Genomic DNA, 27508 nt, shown 5'->3' with positions numbered 1-27508 from the left:
GTGAACAAACGCTTTTCTTTTTAAAAAAATTCTCCCGACAGTTCAAAAGTTTATTACATTTGTGTTACTAATTGTCTGACATGAAGAGATCATTATAACAATTTAAAAATGTTTCAGGAACTGATATATGATATGCGCTCAATGTACGCTGTGACAAAATTCAAGGTAGTAAGTGGTAAATTTGCAAAATTCAGCACAAAATTATTCAAAAAAAAAGCAGACAAACAAATACTGCACATAGCCTGTGCTGAGAAAAGTAATTTGCTTTGAGACCACCATTCATTCTGGCTAGTTCTGAATTAAAAAGCCATATACAAAAAAGCATTAGCATCATTCATCTGTATTGCAGGAACACATTATCTTGTTGCTGGCAAGGACATCCGTAGACACAAAGTGAAGTGAATAGAACTAAAAAAATAAGTGATGTCAGATTGTCTCATGAAGTTTCAGCAGACATGTTTTGGAGGATTATCTTACTTAACATGTATGTTCTCTGCTACTACACTCATGTAGCAATTCCATGCACATCTATGTTTACATTTAGTATCATAAATTTTTGGTGCAAAAATAACACACACCAAAAAAAAGCAGTCTAGCACCTATGATGGGCTTAATAGGGATTAAGCACTGTATAGCTAACACATAAAGTGTCACCATAGCTGTATCTTTCTCTACAGAGTAATAGGATGAAGCAACATAATGGTATACTTGTACAGCAAACCCAGTGCCAGATGAACAACACAACTGTGTTGACAATGCTGATTAACTGCTCTACCTTGCATTTGCAGTGATTAATTTCATACGAAAGAATCCTAATAATAGATGTTCAGACTGAGCTCTGCTATTACACAACAGGACAGTAAATTGGCCAGTAGGAGATTTGGGTCTTGCTGAGACATAATGACAAATACCTGTCAGTACAGCAGTCAGTCTATTTCTACTTCCAAACAACCCAAAAATGCATATCCTGGTCATGCTGTTCACATGGAGGAACCTGGAACATCCTCAGCATCCCCAAAGGCTAACCAAGCAATGAGCAGTCCAGTCTAAAGCTGCTAAAATTTCCTTTAAATACTTCTGCCTAATGCACAGTAAACCAAATCAGCTAAAAAAAAAAAAAAAAAAAAGCCTGGTCTGTAGCATCACAAGTAAGAGTCTCTCTCCAGATCTGCCCCCTTCTTCAATGAAAGAAAAGTAGGTAATCTTTCAGACACCAAATATGTACACATAAACCTTACTAGTCAGTATTTATGACATATTTTCTGTTGTGGAATCTTAAATGTAACTATCGTGGTATTGCAGTACCTGTTAAGGCCTTCTGCAGCACTGATTACAACTATCAAAACTTGGAGCTTATTGCTTATGTGACTTTTGTCCTTTATTCCACTGTTGTCTGAATTATTTTCCCTTGAATTCATTCCTTCTGGGGCTTTGATCCTTCCACCCCTTATTCAGACACTAGGCAAGAAGAGCTGCTCAAAACCACTGAGGGTTCAGCAGGGCAGGCCGTGCATAATTTCATTTAGTTCAAACACAACACAAAACTTCAGAAGCCTGTTCCAGTTGTCAGTTTTATTCGAAAGGTGTCTTCTATACACTTTTTTTATATATAGAAATAAATATGAAAGGCCTATACAAATATGAACACTTAAAGAGTAGCAATACTGCCCTTCCTTTTTTATACTCTTCAATACTTAAAGGGACAAAACTGCATCAAACAGCCTACATATTTAGTAAAATAAATTTTACAAAATCTCAGATCACAAAGGTCTGTTCACGTCTAACAGACCCTTTTAGACTGAGTTTTATTTTACATATACGCAACCTCAACACAAAAGATGTTCAGCTGCCTTAAAGAATTTCACAATATAGACCGATACACATTTTCCTCAAGATAGACAGTAAAAACAAAGTCATACTTAAGTCATACTCCGATGCAGGAATTTGGCATTATCACTTTTAATGACATACTGTGATAACATTTTTTAAAACCATTCTGATAAATTAAAAGGACACAATCTTGCCTTCAAATAAAGCCCAAGTAATTTAAAAAAACTTCAGAATGGGCATTTGCTTTTACATAACATGATTCTTCCCCAAGCTTTAAAAAATTTAATTCAACACCACATAAAATGCTTTTGATATAAAATAACATCATAAAATAGGTAGCTTTTTCTAAACCACAATTTATAGACTCTTTCCCATAAAGTGGTATTCTAACATAGGGTATCATCCACATGCACTTATGTAATCCCACTAATTTACACATTTAAAAGAGTATAAAGCAAAGCATGTGCTTCAATGGTGGGAGGAATGGATACTAAATTGAAGACAACTGCTCTTTCAAAAATTGGGGCGTTTTTTGTTGTTGGTGGTGGTTTCTTTTTTAAGAACAGGTCAAATCCCAACAATATTGAAAGACGACCATGTAATATAGCAAAAACCTCTTTTGTCTTAAGGAATTTGTCCTTATCCCAAAACTAAAGAGTTCCCAGATGTTAATCTAAGAAATGTAGATTAAACTTGCTGGCAATCAGAAGAAGTATTTCAGATATTTCCTATTTGGACAATAAAAGGATAGGCTTTAGTTCAGAAAAAATATAATAATATAATTTACTGTAAGTGCACAAAAGCCCAATTCTGCAACTCTTTCCTGTTCATTCAATTGTTTTCACTTAAGGAAAGTCTATAGAATTTCTCTCTCAACCCCAATTTAATAACTTATGTAAATAACTGTGTTTGAAGAATATGCACATTTAACAGTTTATATATATACTAGATTTAAAGGGTATCTGGGAATGTCTATCCTGTTTTTCAAAAGAACCACCACTTTTAAAAGGAGTGTTGTACTCATTTTTTCTTCTTTCAAAATAAAACTTTATGAGCTCATGTTACTAAACAGTACTCTCATTTCCACATCTTAAAGGTTAAATGCCTGGGTCATTTCATCAAAGGAGAATTTGCAGATTCACTGAGAAATGTATGGGACAACACAAGGGCAGATACCCAATATGGCTTGGCTTGGAATAGCAGCTGTGCTGTAGGGTTTGCATTTGCCGCATTGGAGTGGTTTCCTTAACAAACGTCCTCGGTTCGCTGCAAACTCTTTCTGAGATCACCCAGTAAAACTAAACAGGTTTTGCGGGCATAGCTAGAGGTTCTGCAGGCCACGGAAGGTTGACAGGTTTCCAGCGGCACAAGAGTAACAACCTAAAGAAAGTTTTCATAAATGCTGCACACCGTTAATCTGGCCTGCAAAACCTAGTTACAGTGATGATGATCAAGACAGGAAGACACTAGCTCTGCAGCAGGTCTAACATTCAGGTTAAAGAGCAACCACAGCAGGGGAGGACCACAAGAGACCATGTGCATAAAGACTTGCAGTGTCATTTTGGGAAAAAAAAAAAACAAAACCCAAAACCACCCAACAAGAAACACCCCCAAAAAACAACAAAACAAACCGCTTTCAAGGTAGGAATGCATTTATCAAAAACTAAGCTTTGCCCCATTATGAATGATTTAAAGTTTGGGTTCCTGAGCTTGATACTGGACAGGGGAAAGAGCAAGGGAATGTGTCTTATATCTTAAATTATACAGCAGTATCATTAGGACAGTATTTAAAAACTATTATTAGAAGAATGAATAAGTTACAAATATGACTTTAAGAATATTATAACTAATTATTAGTTTACTCAGAAGACCTTAATCTTCTTTCTTTTGTGTTTGAAATCGTTCCATTAAAGCCCTAAATATATTTCCTGGTAATTTCTGATGTTTTTCTATTAGAGCTTGGAGTGCTGCTTTTGTCTGTAAGGAAAGAGAAAAGTTTTTGGTCAGACTAAGTCATCTGTATATTGTTCATACATTAACACAATTCCTAGGCTCTTTTTCATCCTTTCAAATGTTGCAGAACTATAAGAAGTTCAAAATACTATTTTTCCAAATTTAAGACCACAGGATGCGTTTGTGGGATCACTGCCAAGAAAAAGACAACACACTAATATCTTTTATCTCCGGTAGCTGTGTTCACAAGCTGTATTAGTGACACGCAATAGTAAAATGACAATGGAGTAAATTAATGAAGAGACCTAGATCTGTAAAGCATGTCAGTGCCTGCATGCTGTACTGCAATTCAGAAACTTCTGCCCATGCCCAGGTTTGCATCAGTAACACTCTTCCAGTATGCAACAACTTTTGCCTCTACACGTGCTCAGAAGCAGCACCAGAAACACAATTGCGTCTTGGCACATTTGGCCTGTACAAAGTAATTATCCCCGCACCCAAGTCCCCTAAAGAAGCTGGTCCTGTAAAGCATGCTTAGACCACACCTAAAAGACTGCATATGACAACAGCATTCACCTTCACTCAAAACCGTAGCAGGTCAAGGAGTTAATAGCAGCCATTCTTATTATATAGAAGCTCTCTGGGGAACAGTCAAAACCAGGACAATATGCAAACGCTACGGTGAGGACATGCCATAACCCTCATGTTCTGCCTAGAGAAGCACAGACTACTGAATTCTTAAGACCACTGACAGAGCAGAGAACTCTTCGCCTTTGTAAACCAGTGGTCAGCAAGGGGAAAACTGATTCTTGGTACAAGCTCACAGTGTGTATTTGAAATACATGATCAACTGTTAAGTGGTGGGAGAAGGTTCCTGCCCACATCTCTTTATAGATCTGGTCCTAAGTGTCTCTACAGATGTAAAATTTCCATTAGGTAAAAACTATGAGCTTAATTTTTGCTATATATAATGGGAAAATGCATACTGTGCCATAGCCTGAAACATGAGATAAAACATTAAAATCACTACTAGCTAGGATTCTAGGTGATTCACATTCTAGCGGCCTTATCTAGCAGACTTTGCACTGAAGTTAGACGCAAGTGAGGGTAGTACAAATGTAAGATGCTAAAGCATGTTGACACTCATTTAAACATACATTCTCTCCTGAAAGCCAACAGTTCTGAAGTCCTGTCAGACTGAACCTCCAGAAGAGACAATTAGTCTTACACAACCAGGGCATAAGATAATGCAGATAAACATTTTAAGATGTCATTTTGCAGAGATCTAATCAGAGGATACACAAAGAGAGACAACACAACTCTGCATGGTCAAAGGGAAAAAATCCCTTTCTCTCGAATGAAGTTTTCAGAACACTAAAAGTGACCATCTATGGAGCTTTCAAAAATGGCTATTTCAGCCCTCTCCATCTGACTGCTCCGTCACTTGTTTTATGCCTCTGCACTATGAAATCTATTAATAAACTGAATGAGCATGAGGACCTGACAATCTTTTCTATAAACCACCTAAATCTGAACTAGGGGAACATTCAAAAGTTAATTTGTTGGGTGAGAAGCTGGAGGAAATAGAAATGGAAACACACTGTACAAAGCAGCAAGATGATTTACCTTAATTTTTTTATTGTATGGAATTTCAACAGTTTGTGAACATAGATTTGTTATATTTGAATGGCTTCATTAGTATTTTTCTGAAAAGACCAAGAACCAGAATGCTTTCTCTAGGTGAAGTGCTAACGACTTTATCAACCTGGAGCAGTCTTATCTGACTGAATTTCTTCAGTCCCTAAAGCAAGTTGTTTCTTGAAGCAAATACAGAGTGCCTTGACTTTAAAAGGCCTAGAACATCTGCAAGGTGGAGTAATAAAAAGATAGCATTTAAGAAGGGCATTCAGAGTTAACCAAATCCAAAGCTTACAATGATCCCACCAACTTCTATAACTAGTTCCAAGGCAGAAATCCCTTGACAAGAATATTCCAGCATTTTCTATCAGAACAGTCAATATTTTAAATGTAAATATATGCATATCTTACCTTCGCAGTTAGTTCCTCAGCAGTTATGTTTGGTTCATATGGAATAGGTTCTCCGATAAATGTACGAAGCTTGACTGGAAACCCACCGTACAAAGGAACTATAGGCAATCTAATACGTTCATATAGTGATCTCAGTATTTCTAATGTGAAAAAATTTAGGGGTAAGGGGGAAAGCAGGAGAAGGGGGGGGAGGAGAGAGACAAAGAAAAAAAAAAAAGAGAGAGAGATTATTCTGCAAAGTTTTTTCCCCAGCATGTCTTAAAACTGAAACTGGCTAGGCAAGTAATCCATCCCCTGACCCAGATTCTCAAACAATGTGTCACCTCAAGCTATTCTACCCTTGACTTTCATTTCCTAAAAGCTGCATTAATGCTAACGTCAGACTTGTTTCCACCCTAACTTGATGTGAAATCTCTCCTCCAAAGAGTGGCTGCAAAGAGAAGGAAGAGGAGAAAAACACAGTAGTAGCTGCCTCTCTGGAGAAGAAGGGAATGCTACACAATACAGGTTACAGTTCAGCTAATTTTACAGGTTAGCATAGGAAACTGGTATTGGAAGACTGTTCTGTTCAGTCCCACTGAGGTCTAGAGGATGAGAAACAGTCTTATCTGCCTAAAGGACAGTCATGCTACAACACTGGATTGCTCTTTCAGATCACACACTGGTTGTAGTGAAACAATATAAAGAGAAAAAATAACTATTTCAATCAGCTCTAAGAGAAAACAACTTCTTCCCCACATGGTACCTTCTAAGCATCTAGCCCACATGCACCCAGAATAGATTCTTTGCAGAACGGGTGCTAATATTCTCTCTCTCAATTTTATACAAGAAATTTGTTTAACTGAGGTGTTGGCTATCCTGGTTTCAGCAGGGATAGAGTTAATTTTCTTCCTAGCAGTGGGTATAGTGCTGTGTTTTGGACGTAGGATGAGAATAATGTTGATAACACACTGATGTTTAGTTGTCGCCAAGCAGTCAAGGACTTTTCAGCTTCTCATACTGCCCTGCTAATGAGAAGGCGAGGGGTGCCCAAGACACTGGGAGGGGACACAGCCAGGGCAGCTGACCCAAACTGGCCAAAGGGATATTCTGTACCATATGACATCATGCTCCATATATAACTGTGGGGTTGGTCGGAAGGCAGTTCAGCTCGAGAACTATCAGCTTTGGTTAGTGAGCAATTGTGCTGTGCATCACTTGTTTTGTATATTCTTTTATCATTATTATCATCTTTCTTTTCTGTCCTATTAAACTGTCTTTATCTCAACCCACAAGTTCTACTTTTTTTTTTCCTTTTCAATTCTCTCCCCCATCCCACTTGGAGGGGGGGAGTGAGCGAATAGCTGTGAGGTTGTTCTAGCTGCCTGCCAGGTTAAACCACGACATGGCGTAAGAAAATCCTTACTGACCAAGATGTGCAACTTTCTCTACACAACCTGTAAGAACAAAGATACTCCAAAACTACCGTAATACCTCCAGTGATCAACAGAATCAAATTCCTCTTGCATGTCTCCTGTTGAATACAAGTAGCATGAATGATTTGGGCTTAAATGTCTGCTTGTTTGGGAAGATTCTCCTGAACACAGCAACAATTAATTGCTGTTTATTTTTGTACAACCTGACAAATGTGTGAACTATTCTGCACATCTACATCTGATCGCTTGGATTCCTCCACGCAATATATAGTTTTTAATTAGAGAGGGAGAGAAACAGAACTGTTTTGCCCTGCAGTCCTTTGATGAAGATGATGATGCCATACTTGAGGCAGAACACATGGCGTGGAAGAGACTGTTTAGGCCCTTTGTGCTAGATAATAAGTTGGAGAATGTAAAACAAGGGGGGCTAACACCAGCAGATCAGCAGAGATGTGGGCATCTAATCATGCCAGAGGTGGACCCTTCTCATCTATTTGTGTGCTTGGCTGGAAGTCTTATAGAGATGAGGAAAGAGCAGGCAAATGCAAGGTTTAGTGCTGAATAGTAGACCAATTACATATTAAACATATTTCAAACCATTCAAAGTTTAAGCACAGGTAGAGGTGTAAGCACAGAGCTTTAGGAGGACATTTAAAGGAATTACGTGTCAGCTGCAAACCCCTGCTTGCTTTGCTTCTTAACAGACAGCAGAAAACCTAGAGATGGACTAGCAGAATAAGCAGAGGAAAAAAGTGCTCTAAATCTAATTGCCTTTTTCTGGGTCCTTTTTCCTTTCTTCTACTGTTTCTGTGAAGTCACACTTATGTGGAGAGTAACTTTGATAAGCCAATATCACATCTAATACTGATATTAAATCCTGGTAACATCTCTGAACTCTAATGGAGAGCAAACCTCCAGAAACAAGGCTGTGTCAAATCTCAAATTTATATGGGGATTATTTCTACAGAGATAGGCTAAACACATATGGAAAAATAAACTACAAAAAATAGAAAATATCTTACTTAGTCCTCCTAATGTCCTAACGCCTTCTCGAACATTTTGTGTAAACATAGGAATGATGGGCTAGGAGGGAAAAAAAATAATTAAGAATTTAATGAAGATAGCACTATCTAAAAAACTTCTACCTCACTTAAACCCAACACGCAAATTAATTTCAGAAGTGTTTCTCAGACAAGGACATACAGAGAACAAAACAAGTATTCTTAAGTTCTTCTGTGACCTTCTGCCATGAGGTTTCAAGCTGGAGAATACCATGATATTTCAATGAGTCACTGTTCTAGCAAGTCCATTTTCTCAAAGAAGTCTGCAATTTCGGAACCTATGGAGCGTTTAGGCCTCCCCTCGTCTAGCAGTGTTTGCACAGTTGTGATGTAAGTGGTTAAACCTCTTACTTAATTTGTAGTTATGCTCAAAGGGAAGAATTCACAGGATTGGGACCCTGAACTTGCCTGATTCGTCTCTGCTATGCTGATTGTATTGCTTCACATATGATATGTCATATTCAATACATGTCCATGATTTATTTCTGCTGATGAATATTTGGAATGGTGTTGGAAATATCTGGAGTATGTTGGAATGGTGTTTCAAGTTTTTATTGCTGTCTTTGAATTTGCATACAGCTGTCAAGAGTTACAAGAACTGGGAGTGGGTCAACTACTACATGAAGTTTTTTAATATTTTATAATATGTACTCACTGTACTGAACATCATCAGAAATACAGAACTCTTTATGGGATTTTCAAACAGTCAGATTCTTACAAACTTTTTTTAAACAAGCATAGAAATGAGCTAGTAAATGAAACTTTTCAGACAGGTATCAAATTGGGTTTTGGGGGGTTATTTTTTTGGGGGGGAAGTCTGTAAATAATCCAATGCAACTATAGAGAATAAAAAGAAGTGCAGTTGCCTAAACTGAATGTTAACAAATTTCTTTACTCTAGAACCATCTTATTTGGAACATTTTACTTTTGACAGATAGGTAGAGATTTTTGCATGTACCAAGTTGGTTTATATGACAAATATTCTGGCAAACAAACTGCTGAAATCAGACAACCTCAAGAAGTTGAAGGTCCTAGTTTTAGACACATTTTTCTGATGTTTTAGACACATTTTTCTTTCCATAAGGAGTTATGGTCATGATTAAGGGTGAGTTAAGGTTCACCCTTAATCTAAATAAAGACATTTCCCCACTTTCAGCCTGCCTCTGACACTATTTCTACTCTATTGCATCTCTCAGGGTTTTTTCTTAGAGGGGGGAATGAAGCTGCAAGATCTTTGTGAGTGCACAAAGGGAACTGAACATACATTCAAGAAAATAAATATAACTAGTACAACCATAGTGGAATCCCAAGAACGGCTTTTCATATGCTATTACAATAAATTAGTAAAATTTAAATCTGTTTAAAATATCCTGTTTAAACTGTGTTATTTTCTTCCTGAGAAAAGTGAAACACACTTAAAATTGGGTCTTAAAAGTATTATATTTGTGTATAAAATTCAGAGATTTAACTCTCTCTGTGACAGTACCTAAATATGAAACTCTTGGTGCAACGCCTACTTTCAAATCAGGTATATGCAGACCGAGGGACATATGTGCCTATCTTTCAAGTACAAATACAGAATGAGAGGGACTCTGAAAGGTTTATTAGAAAAGTTGCAATTCAAACATATCATACACCTTTCTGCCTTTCACAGTTGGTCCCATAAGAATAGTTATCTGCCTGCTTACCAAGCACAATGCTATATATTAGAACTGAAGAGAAACAGTTCACACTAGTGAACAGCATCTCCTGCTGCTGCTGTATGCCCTAGACATCTCTGACTCCCATAAAAATGCCAATACAGTACATAGTGCCAGTGAGCCTGTACTCTGCTGGGTCACAGTATACTTCAGCAATAGGGGAAACAGGAATGTTGATGTACAGTTGCTTCCCAACCATTCTGGTCAGGGGATGAGCCATCACAACCCTGACCAGGTATGTGTAAAACAGCACAAGCTTGTAAGGTAGAAACTGCCCTGGACTTCATCTCTCGTGACCACGATACTCTTAGCTGACTCCAAAGCCTTCTTATCAAAAGCAACAAAAAAAGTCTTGAAATGCAGTTATGAGAGCAAGTAGACCATATTCATGACACTCAGCAATGCAACACCAAATGTATGATAATCAAAACAGCCTTCCCTGGAAGAAAGTACTAATAAATTAGTATTCTTTGCTTCTCTTCTGTGATGTGTCATACTTACCACTTTTGCATCAATGGCCACCTGAGCAAAGCCCTTCCGATTACCCCAGATAATAGTATACATTTCATCACTAAAGAGTGCTTCCCGAACTCCACCTGGGGCAATGGCTATCAGGTAGCCCTTCTTCAGAGCAGTGACACATTCTTCTTTTGGTCCATGCATAACTCCATGTACATCAAGTAATAATTTAAAACCTGTAGGGTAAGATAACATCATTCAGAAAATGTTAATTCATACTACCATTGAGTACAGATTCCCAACACAGAACATAATGGCTAAAACTTACTTCTCTAATAATCTGTAACCCCAAATCAAAAGATGTTTCTAGAGGGACTAAAGTATTAAGTCCTGCTTAGAAATTTTGGTCTAAAAAGTTGAAGATTACTATGACAAAAAGCCACTCAAAATGCTAGAAGTCAGGTGCTATCTCACAACAAGCACTAAACTGGAAAAAAATGGCAAGCACTTTGTGCCATCTTTCATGTGTTCCTTCAAAGGACTTGTTAAGTCAGCTCCAAGGCACTGTGTCTCCTTGTGCAAGCTCTACTTTTCAAATGTAGCACAGTCTTAAAAGTGCAACAAGAGAAAATAACAGCAAATCGTTGTGGGTTTTTGTTTGTTAACTTTGGCAAACAAAGAGCAGTCCATGCACAAGAAGAATGACAAAGAAAACAGAGCATTCTCTGTGTTACAGATAACTGCAGGAACTGACTCCCTGGTTCAGTCTGTGAGTACCTGGATGGCCTTTCACACCAAGAGGCATCTGGCAAGCCTGGATTGGGTATATTCATCTTAGGTTAAGATTTTTCATTTACTGAAGTTTTTAACTGTAAAGTTATATTAACTCCTCAAATAATCTTGAATTTGAAATGGCATACTGACCCTACTCTTGAAGAAACAGCAGAACATCAAAAATTTGCTTACAAGCATCAAATGGATGCATACGTGATCAACTAGTCCTATGTGAAAGAACATAACTAGCATAAACCTCTGTTTGCACAAAATCAATCATGTTCACTTGATTCAATAAATTTTAAATTTATATAGTATTTATGAGTACTGCATACCAAAATGGGAGCTTTAGATGACTGAGCAGTATGGGAAAGATTACTTTTCTCTCTTCAAGAGAGGTAAACAACCTTATCAGTCATAGACAAGGACACAGAACTGATCTAGTCAAGTTTGCCCCTCAATAACAGATCTTCATTTTTTAGCCTCAGGTTAACAAATGAATAGTTGTTACTATGAAAACATATACTGAAGAAGAGTCCAAATACAGTTAAGACGACAGAGATCTGTCTTCTCTTACAGCCTGCATAAAATAAGGGCTCGGGAAGGAGATCATGAGGAAACATATCATTAGTTTATTCTTAACTAAACTCTGATGTCTAACTAGTCTTTGTAGTTGGTGTGAGTATAATTAGTCCTGATTTATATCTATACACTAGTGGGATCTACCCGTAAACATGACAACGGAACACAAGCTCCATTACAGCTGTGCTGTGCCTGCCTCACGGCAGGTGACACTAGCAGTCTTCATCTAGTAGCGTCTGCACAGAGGACTCCTGAAATAGAGTTTTCCTAAAGTAATTTAATTTCTCTCAGGTGCTTTGTTCGTGGGATCATAAACAGCTGTTTTTTACAAGGTTTTACAGTCCTAAACTAATTAAAGCTTTCTGGAATGTACCTGGTGGTAGGAAGCTGCTTGTCTCTCTGTTGTCGAGTTCAGGAGAGAGACAAAATGGTAACGAGAAGGGTTGAGCTGAGCAGGAAGAGAGACTCCAAGGAAGCAGAAACTGTGAAGACAGTTTGCCTTTCCGCATTGGACATGCTGGGGAAGAGGGAGTGGGGGGTGTGTGACGAAGCAACACCGTGTGAGTCTGTCTAGTTTACAGGTCAGAAAAAAAAGAACAGAATAGTGGTGGGGTTTCAAGTCTTCACAAAATTTCTCTTGAGTTCTAGTATAAACTTTATATTCTGAGCTGTACCTCACAGCCTAGCCAGCAGATCATACATTACTATCCACATCTCTGCTCAGGGAGCAATGAAGAACCTGACTCTGTTAGAGCAGCAAAGAGACAGGAACTAGTGCAGTGGCCCTGAAGGGACAGCCAGGGTACTCTGTGCCCAAGGCAAAGATCATCATGGAGTCAGAAGAAACACTGAGGTAATACATGGCTGTTGCATAAAAGTGACCAAGAATTTATTTTTCCAGCTTAAACAACAACAACAACAAAAAAAGCAACCATAAAAACGTCTCAAAATTATCTTAAGCACAGTTTTTCAGCCTTCCAGAGCATGAAGGGATGATAATTTTTCCAAATACCAACAAGTCCAGACTTAATTTTATTCCACAGTTCAACCTGGAATCTGCCCGTTGCCCCAACACACTCTTCTTTTCTCCACAACTGTGTGTCCACACTGATGTTTGAAAACATGGAGAGTACCCAGTAAAGTGTTTAACACTTATCTCAATAAATACACTATATGCATTTCTCTAACTTAGCCCCAGTGATTGTAACAAAGGGGCTGTGAGCTACCTGGTAGCAAGACAACAAGGATGTCACCTTTTTTCTATGGTTGACCTTTAGGACCACAGACAGAGAGAAATCATTTAGACCATCGAATCCAACCTTCCACAACTGTAGGTAAACATGCATGTTTATCTGCAGAACATCTAGACCACAAGACACTTTGCAACACCTTGTGCATGCAACAATCAAGAAGCCACAGCTCCTCTCCTCTGGGATGTTACAGGAGAGGGACTGTCTTGGATCCCTAAAATAGCAGGGAACCTTTTAAAGGGGGCTCCCAGATGACTCTAGGAAGCAAACATGGCTGATACTATAGGAGAGGGTAATGGAGGAGAACACGAGCAAAATCTCAGTCCTCAATGCACTCTTTGGGAAAATATTTTCTCTTAACTCAACCTTAGAGAAATCTATGTACTCCTGAGCATTACACAACTAAGAATCTAAAAGAACCAGAAACCACTCAAATGTATTTTTTTCTGTGACCAACCTCCAGTATTTAAAAGAAAAAGGAAAAAAAGAAGCCGCAGGGCCACATCCTTCTGCCCCAAAATGCAAGTAACAGAAGCATAGTATATATAGTATTGATACAGTGTAAATTGAGACAATGAAATAACTTTATTTTGAGTCTATGTGAAAGACAGATGCATTAGGCAATGTTCAATAGGAATCTCCAGACACTAGGTTAGATTCCCTTCCATAATTTTTTAAGCTGTATCTTTCAAGACTAAGCAATAGGGAGAGGCATGTTTGAACCCTTGCATGCTCAGGCATCCCTTAGGAGGCAGAGCAACATTTTACAAATACATTCCAGTTAATTGCAGTTAATTCAGGACAGCAGTGCCCAATTCAGAGAATGCAATGAAACTGCGTATTGGCAACTGCATACTGGCATGGACTTGAGATTCAGATTCATGAGACAAGCCATACCTCACAGCTATTCATAATAGGTTCAATGATCATAAAAACAGCAGGATCATTAAATCATCTAATCCAAGTGTGTCTAACAGCCTACACACTCCTCAAACCTACCCCCCACCTCACTCCCCCATCTTTCCTGCATTGAGCATAATAACCTTTGGGTAACTAAAACATCCTCTGAAAAGGTATCCAATTTAATCTGAAGACTTAATCAAGATCAGGTAGTCTTAGTACTAGGACAAAATTATGGCAGTCTTTCTGGATTGATTCACAAGAGAAGTGGCATCTATGTGGGTTGCAAGTCATAGATTATTGTGCAGGTTTTGAAACACAATCTAGAACATTATCTGGGCTCTGTGGGCTTGTATTCCCTGAATAGCTTTAATTCATTCACAGAACCCAAGAATTATGTAGGTTGGAAGGGACCTCTGAAGGTCATCTAGTCCAACCTACCACTCAAAGCGGGTCCAACTAGATCAGGCTGCTCAGGGCCTCACCCAGCGGAGTTTGGAAAGTCTCCAGGGATGGAGATTCCCCAACTTGTCTAGGCAATCTGTTCGGTGTCTGATCACCCTCATGGTAAAATGCCTTTCCACACATCTAATCAAAATTTCCTGTGTTGCAACTTGTCTCTGTTGCTTCTCATTCTGTCGCTGTGCACCTGTGAGAAGAGTCTGACTCCCTGTTCTCTGCACCCTTCCGTTAGGTCACTGAAGACAGCAATAACATCTTCCCCAACCTTTATCTGGTATAGAACAAACAAATCCAGTTCTCTCAGCCTCTCCTCATAGTGTGTTCCAGCACACTCCAGGGTGTCAGTATCTGTCTTCTTTTACTGGACACCATATTGCAAGATGTGCTTCCCAGCCAAGGGAAAAAACCTGTTCACTCAACCTGCTGGCTATACTAAAGCTAAAAAAAGCTCAGTGTGCAGCTCATGTTCTTTGCTGCAAGGGCACGTCATTGACTTGCGTTCCAACTTGCTGTCCACTAGAATGTCAAAGTCCTGTCCTGCAAAGCCACCTTCTACCCAGGGTACTGTGGCATGGGATTGCTCCATCCCAGATGCACAACTTCACATTTGCTTTTGCTGAACTTCGCGATATTTCTGTGAAGGCCCTCTGAATACCAGCTCTAACCTCCACTGTATCGACTGCTCCCCCAGTTTGGTATCATCAGTGAACTTCCTGCGAGCACGCTCCAACCCCTCATCTAGGTGTGCAATAAAAACATTAAGCAGCGTTGGTCCCAGAATCAATCCCTGAGGAATGCCTGTAGAAACCAGCTGTTACTGAGATGTTGTACTGCTGAACCCAATTCTTCGGGATCAGCCCTTCAGCCAGATGTTTCTGTGGTGCTAGTAAATGATATTTGGGCAACTTACAAGTATAGTCACACTTAGAACCTTATTTTAAAGCAGAAATGGAGAAAAACAGAAGAATCTCCCATTTGATAAACAACTGTGAATAAATATTCATAGATATAATATGGAGCCAAATCTAAATTACAAAACAGGTTACGTTAGTCAGCTGTATGCAAAAGATTTGATAATCAACTGACAAATCCTAGTCTGTTCGCAAAAGCAGTTGTAGAGGCAAAGCCATACTGTTATCAGTACGAAAAAGTTCAGTTTTCAGGAATTAAGGCTGAAATAAAACTATACTGGCAAAAGTAGAGTCTTCTGATATGCGTTGTTTCCACTAAAAGCATCAGTACACTACAGAACACTCCTGTAAATTCACAAAATTAATTACAAGGTTTTTAGTCACAAATTGAACTTTGGAAAAGAACTGGGTACCACTGTATTTCACACACACAAAACCCAAACCCCTCACATAATTCATTTCACCAAGCAGCAGTGTTTTTTACTGGGCTGTCCAGCCAAAATCTTGCCCTAGGCATATTTTTCATTTTCTTCATGCTTCACCTCATGTTTCACACAAACTTGCTGGACACTTCTACAGCTTTCCTCCAAAAAAGATTCTACTGGGAATAGTCTTCTTGAGGACAGGTTCCACTGCCCACCATACTCAACTGGGTGGGATACGAAAATACATCATTTTCCCAGACTAAAATTGTCAACTCAGAGGGCACTGCTTCCAAACAGTTTATTTCTTAATCAGGTTACACCACTCATTCTGCATATATTAATAAAAAAAGAAACATCTTATTGAATTCTCTGCTACCAATTAATAGAGAGACAACTGTTTTTCCCATGATCTCTTTGTTTCTAAACACCCTAGAGCCATTGGGAGGTGCTGTCCAGGCATGAGTACGACCCATCCCTGCATGGGCCAGTCTCATAAACTCATTCTTGTTTGTAAAGAACACATTAGAGGCAGCTGTACTTCAACACTTTCACTAAACTTGTCTGTTCTGAGAGCTGTGTTCCTGTGGCTCAATTTTTATTAATTACACTGTAAAAAAAGAAAATTAGAGTTCTCAGACTGTTTATAATGAAGTATGTTACCTGGTAATCTAAAGACGAAATGATCAGCTACTACATGACAGGTTCTCTTCTTCTGTATAAGAAGTTTAGCCATGAAATAGAGACAGTCAGCAGGAGTAGCTCCGTGATAAAACACAATAAGCCCTGGTCCTTCAGGAATATTTTCAGTACCATGAAGCTCATAACCTGTTAGGAATTAAAGACATAACAGATGTCAAAGTTTGATACAATTCTATCCCCAAGAAACTACCTTGCAGCAAGCTGGCAAACTGAAACCAATAGCTATTGAGAAGTGGTAACAGCAAAGTGACTGCTAAAAAGTCAAGAGGTGACTTGCAGCATTTACTAAGCTGCTTTCACAGGAAATACAAGTTTCATTTAAAGCAGAATAGCCACATTTAAAGAAAGAACAACAAAAAAAACACCTGAAAACAAAACATCCAGTCTCACTGTCTTGAACTATGTAACTTTTCCTGATTTTTTCAGTTCACTGTCTTCAAGGCTGCAGAGTCCTCTGAATCAACCATTCAAGAGAAATCAAAATAAAGATTGGAGTGGTGAAATACAAATATTTCAAGCTATTATTTGCCTTTCAAAGTTCATTGCCACCAGTAGCTGTTTAAGAAGATTTGATGTGACAACATCCATTTACATGTTGTTGTTTATTAACCTGGCCAGCAGCTAAAAACCCCACAGCCATTCGCTCACTCCCCCCCCTCCAAGCGGGATGGGGGAGAGAATCGAAAAGGAAAAAAAGAAAGTAAAACTTGTGGGTTGAAATAAAGACAGTATAATAGGACAGAAAAGGATGATGATGGTGATAATAATAAAAACAACAAGCAACGAACAGCACAATTTCTCACCACCCAAAGCCGATGCTCAGCTAGTTCCGGAGCTGCCCCACCTACCAGCCAACCCCCCAGTTATATACAAAGCATGATGTCATATGGTATGCAATATCCCTTTGGCCAGTTTGGGTCAGCTGCCCAAAGGCAGATGCCCCCGCCTTCCCGTTGGCAGGGCAGTATGAGAAGCTGAAAAGACCTTGACTGCTTGGGTGTTATCAACATCATTCTCATGCTACATTCAAAACACAGCACAGTGCCCGCTCCTGGGAAGAAAATTAACTCTATCCCTGCCAAAACCAGGACAGGCTTACTGAACTTACGTTTCTAATTAAGTTAACAGTGCAGAATGTATTCAGTTAACACAAAATATCAAAACGCATCAGTATAGAACATATTCAGTTAATACTGAGCAGTACTGTTACAGTATGTTGAATTTTTTTTAAATAAACAAAACTCCCCAACAGCAAGAAAAAAACCCCAAACTCTGACACTTTTTCCAAAGTTAATTAGGTCCGCAATTCCCATTCCTTTTTTTTTTTTTTTTTTTTTTTAAATTCTGAAGATACTCTTGGCTCTTCTCTCTCTATTTTACTTTCCATACCTGCGGAGCTGCAACATATTGCAAGCATATCAGCTGTACCACCCCAAGTGACCGCTAACTGTGCTCCATGCCAATCATAACCAGAATGATACCTACATCTAGCATTTGCATAATACATGTAAAATTACAGGTGTCACACACCAGTTTTGATTTTTGGTTTTGGACTTTTTCAATGTGCGGTTGTTTTTTGGTTTTTTTTTTTCCCCAACGAGACGAGTTCTTCCTATGATATATTGGTTAATCAGGTAGAGGCAAAAATAATCGCAAAACATTTCATTCTTTAGCAAGACAAGTATATAGAGAACATGGAAACAGCTGGCAGGGCAGAAAAAAGTCACAACTGTCAATGAGGGACTGGATAAGAATTTTTTCTGTGCAAATAAAAAGTTAGACCTTATAAAAAGAAAAAGTTACTATGGATGAAAAGAGCCAAGGCCTTAAAAAAAATCATTTTCTTATGAGAAAAAGTAAATAGCTTTTTATTGTGAAGTGAGCATTTTAAGCTCTTTGATGTAGCTGTTGATTTTGATCTAGTGTACTTTTCTAGATTTGAAAGTTACATCTTAGTCTTACAAAGCCTATCTGATACAGCCGCAGCACCATCTGGTTATCAATGCCTTGAAAACCCGCTTTCTTTTGACTAGAGAACAAATAGAGATGATTTTCAAGAAGGATTTGTTCTTTATGTAAATTGCTCTTAAGCATCTCTTTCTCCTTTAGCTGCATCTAGACTGAATGGTTCTGAAAGAGGCTTATGATTTCCTTAGAAAGAAAAGCCAAATCATTTATTAAGTCTGTCTTTATAAAAGAAATAATACTAGAAGGACAAGGAACACAGCCCTTAGTTCTGACATTCTAGTAGAAAAAGTAGTCATCAAAAATACATAGACAGAAAGAAAATTAAAAGAGTAGGGTTCTGTAACAGTTCTGGGCTCTACAGTCAAATTGAAGTAGCAACTAGTGAGTGAGCTGACACTAAGTGCTCCTTTTAACCAATCTTTTACATATAATGCCAAATGATGGCTAAGTGCAATTAAATTATGCTAACGTGCTGACATACTAGCTATCAGGAAACTGGCATTTAATGTTCAGTGTTCATATAATATAGTTAATTGATCCAATTTTTAACATAGCAATCATTTCAGGTCCTCCTGGAATGAGGAAATCCAGTAGTTATAAAAAGTAAAAAAGAAAAAAAAAAAGATTAAAAAAAAATTCATATAAATTCAACTGGATGAAAGATCTCATTTTGTAGTAGCAAAGGAATAAATGCATAAGACAAAAAATTTTACAGCCAAAAAAGTCTCAATGGCTTTTTTTTCTCCCAAGCACCACTGGCAGTCATTGATAAAATGAAAAAAAATTTAAAAATTAAAAAAAAAAAAATTGGCCTGAATTTTAGATTTCATGCAACAGCAGCAACAAGCAGGTATCTATTGATAATCCTGAAAGGTAAACCAGGAATAAGAGCTTCAGCACTTTTTAATGAAAAGTCAGATCTCTCTCACTTACCATGCCATATTCTTCCATGTCCATCCCATAGGGTAGCCAACATTTGTTTTGCACCATCCCAAAAATCATTGGAATAAGCCTCCTTTAGTTCATTCTTCCTTTTATAAATATGAAGAAGGAGAATGGAAGTGTAGAAGAGGATGACGAGAACTCCCGGAAGTAGAAAAACCACTGCAAGTGGAAAAAGCACCCATAAAAGGTAGACTGCATAACTCAGATAATCTTCTATATGCTCCACGCCAGTCCACTCTCCCAGAATGTAAGTCAGGCAGGTTAAGTAGGACATAGGTATCGGTCCTGCAGTACAGGATTCATTTCCACCTATCATCTCCTGTTTAATTAAAAAAAAAAAAAAAAAAAAAAAAGGCAGATGAATAAATCCTCTGAAAAAATAGACCTGACTATACTGTTTAACCATACCAAAAAAAAAAAAAATGCATTTCTGATGCATTTTATTCATACACCATTTACCCCACATCCCAGCAGCACCTAGTAGAAACATAATGGTTCATACAGCAGAACTCTTACTCGATTTTTTTCAGTCCTTTTCTTTTGTGTAGTGGAAATGCTGACAATTCTAATTGAGAAAGATAGTGTGATTGCTTAATCTGTCTAAGATTTTATCTCATTGAAAACTGTTCAACTTCTGCAGATCCAGAACATTTATACTGTTACCAATACCAATTTATACTGTATTTTTTATTTTCAGAAAGCTGTATTGATTAGTCTAAATTACTGTTCTATACGATACAGAGTACACTCAAAACCTTCTCCCAAGCACTTACCACAACAGAAAACAGCACAATCTCAAATCCAGTGCTATAAAAAACCACTTCCACTAACCAGAAGCGTACAATGATTCAGGAAGAAGATGGTCTCAAATAAGCAAGTCTCACTCCTGTAGAGACCTTTAACTGTACCGGGAAATTTATAGATAGTGAAATGCCAAGTCCCAGAGCACAACACAGAGAGCTGGCAGAAAGGACAAGGAAAAAAGATCACAGAGAATCCTCTAAAAAGCTTTAACTGCTCTGGCTTTACTGCATCCATGTGTTAGAATCTCTCTTCCACAACACCAGTTCCTAAGAAGTTTCAGGGCTAGACCTCTCTGGGCTGATATTTCAAGCTTTCTATAATTCTGGAGTAATACCTTTTTCTTAGCTTTGTAGAATTTAGGGGAAAATTTGCTATTCACTTCATCTTACAAACATGAGACAACCTGTATGCTTGGCTATCTTAGCTACAATTCTAGAACAACATAAATAGTACCTCTGCGGAAAAAATATCCTAGTCTAGAAAGGTTTTGGTCAAGACTTGAAGTAACTGTTAGTTAGGACCAAGGAAAAAAAACATTCTGCAACTATAATGTAGGCTTATAGAGGGAAACAGATGAAGAATAATAATTTCTTAAAGAATCTAAGCTTGGGGTTGTTGTGTTTTGGTTTTTTATTACAATGTGACTTATAGCACAGATGACTGCAGACTTCCTATGCCTAGGTAGACGTATGTCTGTCACTCCCTTACTCTTGCTTCGGTTTTGCCAGCAACAAGTGACTGAAATTCAGAAGATAATTTTGATAATACTATCAGAACCCCAATGACGACAAAAACTACATAGCAGATCAGTTTTACTCCACATTTGCTAAGAGATGTTGAAACATGTACTAGAGCAGAACTCATCTCACTTATTTCCGAGTTTCCATTTTTCCTCCTATTCTGATAGAGCAAGGATGTTCCTTTTCCTTGTTTTGAAATCGGCCTCTACCCACATTGCTCAAGATAACTCCCATCAACAAGAAGAAAGCTGATCTCGTGACAAGGACAGCTCCCATGACCCATGCCTGTCCCACTAATTCAGACTTACAACATTTTGCTCCCCAGCATGTTCTTGAGGACAACGAGACGAGCAGCTGATGTATATATTGATATATAGATCGCTGTCTTCAGCAATGTATAAGCACGTAGCATAGTGACATGCACTTCACTGATTTCATGCATGTGTGTTTGGGGTGTCAGCTGGGGGAAAGGACGGGAGAGTGCAAGCGTGTGGGAGAGCAAGAGAAAGCTCCTTCTCATTCCAGTTGCCAGAGCCGAACTCCAGAACCTGTCAGGCAGCAAACACCCACAGCAAGCACAAGAAACACAACTTGTGAGACCAAGCAGGGTTTAGGACTAGCATTCAACACTACAATAGTTATCAGATTGCTATGCCTGGACTTCTCCAGTGGTTCCACCTACTAGCTTGAGAACAATATGGAGCATGAGTTATGGCACAGAAACATTTTTCAAAACTCAGAGGTGATTATATAGTTTTAAAAATTTACTTAAAATTATACTCTCCTACATATTCTATTTTTAATTGTTCATGGCTTTCTCCAAACACAAAATCCTCATCAAATAAATCTAAGGTCCTGTCCACACATGTCGGCCTTGCAAAATATTACTTGTCCTTTTGCCTGTAATGTTAGATGAAACACCTCTGATGCAATCATTGCAGTTTTAGGTTTACTTGCATATCTATGCGCGAACCTGGAATAGAAAGTAAAATCTGATATCTTCTTTGCTGGAAGCCACAGAGGTAATATCTAAAGTATTGCCTTCTCTTAGGAAGAGTCCACTCTACTCTGAACAACATTGTTTCCTCATCTTGAAGAGAATCGTAGAATGATTTATATTTGAAAGACGCATTGGACAGCATTTCTCCAACCTTTTGCTAACTAAGGAATTACATGAGGTTGCTCAGAGCCACATCCAGTCCAGTTTGTAGTATCTCCATGGACGGAGATCCCACTGCATCTCTGGGCCCCTAATCCAGTGCGTGACCACCCTCACAGTGAAAATGTTTTTCCTTATTCTAGTTAGAATTCCCCTTATGGCAACTTGTGCCTGTTGCCTCCTGCCCCTTTGCTGAGAAGAGTCTAAATCCCCGCTCTCTATAACCACTGCTTAAGAGCAGCGGTAAGATCCCCCTCCTCAGGCTAAACACACACAGGTCCCTCAGCCTCTCCACAGACACCACACGTGCTCCAGCTAGCGAGCAATGTCAGCTATCTTAGCTACAGTTCTAGAACAACATAAATAGTAACTCTGGGGAAAAAATATCCTAGTCTAGAAAAGTTTTGGTCAAGACTTGAAGTAACTGTTAGTCAGGACCAAGAAGAAAAACTTTTCTCTGCACCCCTTCCAGTTGGTCAGCATCTTTCTTGCATTGTGGGGCTCTAACCTGGACTTGTGGTGTCAAAAGTGCTGAAAAGAGGGTAACAAATACTTCCTCGATCTAATGGCTATGGCCTTGCTAACATAGCCCAAAATGTAAATAGACATCCTCACTCATATTTGACTTACGATCCACCAGATAAAGGCCTCCTCCAGGCCTCCTCCAGGCCTTTATCTCCTGTAATTTTGCTCTCCCTCGTACCAAGTTCAGCATTTGTTCTGATCACCCATGGTATGTCCACAAAAATACTCTATTTCCAAGCCCAAGTGTGATTTATGTTACTGCCATGCTGAACACCCTACCAAAGGCAATGGCAGTGAAGAAGGGAAGACAGATTCTTTCTCCACGATCAAAAAAAGCACAGGATGCTCCACACTGAATAAAGGTCCAACACAGTTCATATACACTACAAACAGGTAACATCATTTTAGTCTGTTCCAACTTTACAGATGTCTACTCCGTGACTGCACAGAGCAGTTAAAATTACCAAGTAAAGCACACTGTCTTCGAGAAACACCAGCAATGTCACTCTGATTAGGACCTCATCCAAGCAAAGAGAGGGTATCCTGCCCTCCTTGTCAGAGGTTTTCTGACCTCTGTCACCACAAAAATCTAAAAGCAGAATCCCTCTGTAATAGAAGTATGCCCTTGAAGAACTTCTTATTTTAACCAACATCACTAACATATTTCTTGTTGTGCGGTTCAAACTAAATATTTTTAATTTAAGTTCTGACTTCTTAATAGATCAGCTTACATACATTTTCACTACATGAAAAAGATGTGATTTCTCATTTGACTAACGATAGTGCAGGCTGACAGCAAAGCGGAAACAAGGCTAACATACAATTACTTTCACTGACTTTTGGCACACGACCCAGAAAAGTCCCTCACTAAACTACAACGGTGGTCTGCAGCTGCAGTCTGCAGACACTGGGTTAACCGAGACCCCATTGATCGCACTAGACAAAGCGATTATGGGAAGCAACGTACACTGGTGTAAACCACGCACTGCGTGATTCCAGCATTTATATGAAATGTGTCAGTGGAACCTCTGGAGAACATTCCAGCATCTCCAAACTAAAAAAGATGCTGAAAAGCAACAGCTGCGACATGCCCCTGCCAACAGAAATACACCACCTTCCACTGTATCAGTCAGTTACCAAGAGTATTTCTACCAGAACCAGCAACGCCAACCACAAACAGGAAAAAGCTGAAGCCCCGATAATCCTGCTAATGGCATCTGCAACCGGAGAGATCCGCGAAGCCAGAGAGTGGTTTTCTCCTGGTTTTGAAACCAGCACCGGCCTGCTTCTTGCGTCTGTGACAGCAGGACCGCGGTTCCTTCTGCAGGAGGCTGGAGGGGCATCGACTTTCTCTTTTCTGACAAGAAAAGACGCAACCCTCGCCCGGCTGCCCCCAACCCCCGCGGCTGCCCGCGCACCGTCCCGCTCCGCGCTATGGCCGCGGCCCCCGTCCCGACGATCACGACAGCAAGGCCCCGAGCTCGGTGGTGACCGAAGCAAGGCACCTCCCGCCCGGGGGAGCGGGGGCTAAGCCCGAGACGGGACGGGGACCCCCCCAGCCCGCCCGGCAGCGCCCGCTCACCTTCCCCTGGCGGCGGCGGCTCCGGCTCCAGCCCCGCGTCCCTGCCGGGGCCTGGTTTTACTTCTCCGCCCGCCGCCCCCGGGGAGGCTGGGTGCCCGCGGGGCGGCCAGGCTAGGGCGGCTCCCCGCGGCGGGGCGGAGGCGGGAGGGCACCGTGCCGCCGGCGGGCGGGAGCGGGGGAGGCGGCGGGGGGGGGGAACGCGGACAGAACGAGGGCGGCGGAGGGAAGGGGGGAACTCCGCGCCGCAGGGGGCGCGGGAGCCGCCCGGACCGCATCCGGTACGCACCGCCCGCCGCTTCCGGCGTGAGAGGAGCGGGCGCCGCCAGGGGAGGGCGCAGCCTGGCGCCGGCAGCCGGGCCGCAGCGGGCCTTGCTGGGCAGGCCTGGCGCCGCTGGGTGTCCGTCGTGTGCCGTCCTAAAGCTGCTGCTACTGCTGCCGCCCCTACTGCTGCCGCCTGCTGCGCGGCCGCTCGGCCGGTGGGCAGCGTTCAGCTTAAAAACCACGGGTCCCGCACGTTGACCCTGCCGTGTGTGTCACCGCGTTCCCTCTGAACCGCCCCCCTGCTGCCTGCGAGCGCTGCGGCCTGCGTCGGCGGTTGGCGTTCCCCACGCTTTGCCCTTCGGACGTGACGTTCTGAGCGCTGTTAAGGGATTTCTGACTGGCCCGCAGGTTTGGGTATGGTTCCTGCATCTATCTATACAGAAAAACAATAAAAATCGATCCGAGAAAGAAGGGGTATTGCAGTTACCCCAGGCTCGGCTACAGACACACAGGGCCATGTAGGTACCGGACCCGCTGGGCTGAAATGTAACTGCCAGGAACTCTGCCCTCAGCTTCAGGTCAGATGGACTTAGCCAGGACTGGCTGCAAGTTCTTCCACATCTTCGCCTGTCAGGCTTCTCTGACTGGCTTTTGCCTTTACATCACCTGCCTGTTCGACTTCTGTGGTTGTTGAGCTGTGCATTTGTATAACTGTGTTTGCACTGTTGCCCCATTCATTTTATTTTTCCACTGTAACCAGTAGGATATTTTCCCCAGTGCAAAATCTTGTCGTTCGAGCTCGATAAACCTTATATACCAAAAGTTAAGAAACAGGATATCCTCACAGAGTTCATTGGCCAAACTATACCAAAAAAGAGCCATAAATGCTGCTTACATTTTGAGGCAGGCACAGGGTCATTTAATTTGCTGTTTTTAATTTCTTTTTTGTTGTATAACAGAGAGGCTAGAAAACGTGTACCAGGTGAGTGATTTGATCCACAACTAGAATTCTAGCTGTATGAAAAGAAACTCTAGTTTCTATAATACCAGTTTCTAGTTCAAGTTTCTGTAATACTGCTCTAAAAAGAGTAAAAATTTAGAGGGGGCCGCTAAACTAATATAACAACAACTGCTTTTTATTAGAGCAGTATTATAATGTTTCTGGGAAAAATCACATATACATAATTCAAAACCACATCTCTCAATAATAGTTTTGTCCATCACCTTGAGACCTCAGAAAGTACTCTTAAGACAGCTATGATGGAAGACAATTAATAGAAATTAGCTTTTGCTCCAGCTTACTTCAGCTAAGCTGCAAATACAGAGATGCTGCTGTAAGATGAAATATCCCAGGAAAAACTCGAACTTTGTTAACAAACTGTTGACAGCTGTCTGAAATGTGGGACATCTAGGCTCAGATCCCCAAAGATAATCAGTGCTCTGATTACATATCCCTTATCCAAGGCTAGTGCTCTGAGTTGCAGCACAGCCCCTAGCATCAGGTATCAAAGGGCATGGAGTTTGAAAGGTGCAAATTCAGATGACTAAAGTGTTTTAATTGATGATGCTAATGTGCTTGAAAAATAGGATAGGAGAGTCAGAGAAGGGGACTGTCTAGTCCTGTAGAGTTTCTGTGATACAAGGAATTCTTTCAGATTCTGGTTAATCTTAATTCCTCTGGTTTCTTCATCTGTGTCCCTTTTAGTTCCTTTTCTCACTTGACTTAAGTTCAGGCTTTGAATTTTAGCTTAGATTGTTGGAGTGCACTATGTAACACCACATGGTTTGAATTCCTGTTCATATCTAGGCTTATCACTCAGAATCTTGACTTGCTTTAGTTTATCATCTCCTATGCATGTTGAGTCTCTGCTGGGAGAAAAGTCTTTCTGCCTGTACACAGCAATTATAGTTAAGGTGTTCAAGTAAACATTCCTATGTCTTAGGATGGATTTGAGGTTTTTTTTCAGGACAGGATTCTTGTCTTTTGCTCCAGGGAAATAACTCACCTGTCTATCCTGCTCCCTTCTTCAGATGTGCAAGAAATATTTGTGGAGAAGCAGTATGGGAAGAGAATGGATTTATCTTAATCCAAAGAGTTGATTTGGTTTTCTAGTGAAAATGGGGAAACGTTGTATGTATTTCCTTAGATGGTACATAAAGTTTTAGGATGCTGAGGGGACAGATTACATAGGTATTAGAAGTACAAGAACGAAAAGCAAAGGACAAAAATTACCTTTCTTGGTGTTTCAAGTTGGTTGCATTTAATGGCATACTGGATAGATTACACAAAGTTCTCCCACTCCCACCAGTAACAACATCCCACAGCTTGTTAAGAACACATTATGCTTTGCAGCAAATTTCAGTATTCCACAAGTTGTATTAGGAAGACAACACTGCCCTGTGTCCACCTTTCCAAACAGACATGTAGGTTCAATCCATACAGGGACAGCGGTGTTGCAGTACCACATATTTGGGCAAACCACCATTAATGATAAGCCTCAGGGCTGCATTAGCTAAGCAAGCTTGCCCCCAGCCTGCTGTCTGCTCACTGGGAGATCTGGGTGAGTACAGCACATCTGTACTGCAAACACACTATGATGCAAATTCTCAAGCTGGGGGGCAGCCTCATCCACTAAACCAGTATTGTATGGTGCAATAGTGCATGAATGTACCAGCTCAGACTTGAAACTATTTTCTACATGTGTTTGCATAGTACTACACTTAACTAAAGTTTTTTCTTCCTCTCTTTGAGAGACTTTTCTTTTTGGATGTATCATTCCTACTTTCCAGGGTACCAAACCACTAAGCTGATGTGTTTGTAGGAGTCTAATATCTGGTTTAATAGGATTATTTCTCTTTTTATAGTCTCTCTAGAAAAGTGGCCTAAGCAGCAGATCATTAGCTAAAGCAAGATCGTTTCTTCTGATGCTGTCTCGCATGGGATCCAACAGGGAAGGTGGCCACCAACAGGTGGACTCTGGTAGGACAACACCGACTCTGAGGTTCTGCTCTGAGACTGGACTATGAACTACTCAAAACATAAACCCACAGATC

At 40.2% G+C, this 27508-nt stretch overlaps 1 protein-coding gene across 1 annotated transcript; it reads right to left on the bottom strand.

Moving 5' to 3' along the window:
* Positions 1-1553: 1553 nt before the first annotated feature.
* LOC104634794 (DGAT1/2-independent enzyme synthesizing storage lipids) lies at positions 1554-24496 on the bottom strand. Its single transcript, XM_075744085.1, has 7 exons — positions 24194-24496; positions 19372-19702; positions 16432-16596; positions 10510-10703; positions 8270-8330; positions 5833-5972; positions 1554-3807 (listed from the first exon to the last, which is right to left on the bottom strand). The coding sequence occupies exons 2-7, from the start codon at positions 19697-19699 to the stop codon at positions 3703-3705; spliced, it is 993 nt and encodes a 330-aa protein (XP_075600200.1). The 5' UTR covers positions 19700-19702; positions 24194-24496; the 3' UTR covers positions 1554-3702.
* Between the last annotated feature and the right edge of the window lie 3012 nt (positions 24497-27508).

The sequence above is a fragment of the Balearica regulorum genome, chromosome 2 (genome assembly GCF_011004875.1).
Source record: "Balearica regulorum gibbericeps isolate bBalReg1 chromosome 2, bBalReg1.pri, whole genome shotgun sequence".
Taxonomy (NCBI): Eukaryota; Metazoa; Chordata; class Aves; order Gruiformes; family Gruidae; genus Balearica; species Balearica regulorum.
Note: the sequence above shows the minus strand (reverse complement) of the source record. Positions and strands in the feature narration are given on the sequence as shown.

Bases quoted from the DNA above. Each gene is read 5' to 3' on its own strand.
- LOC104634794 (XM_075744085.1), bottom strand. From the start codon at position 19,699: ATGATAGGTGGAAATGAATCCTGTACTGCAGGACCGATACCTATGTCC. The intron at 8,331-10,509 runs GTAAGTATGACA...TTTCCCTCCTAG, and splicing joins TGGCCATTGATGCAAAAGTG to CCCATCATTCCTATGTTTAC. The intron at 5,973-8,269 runs GTAAGATATTTT...TTTTCACATTAG, and splicing joins TAGGACATTAGGAGGACTAA to AAATACTGAGATCACTATAT.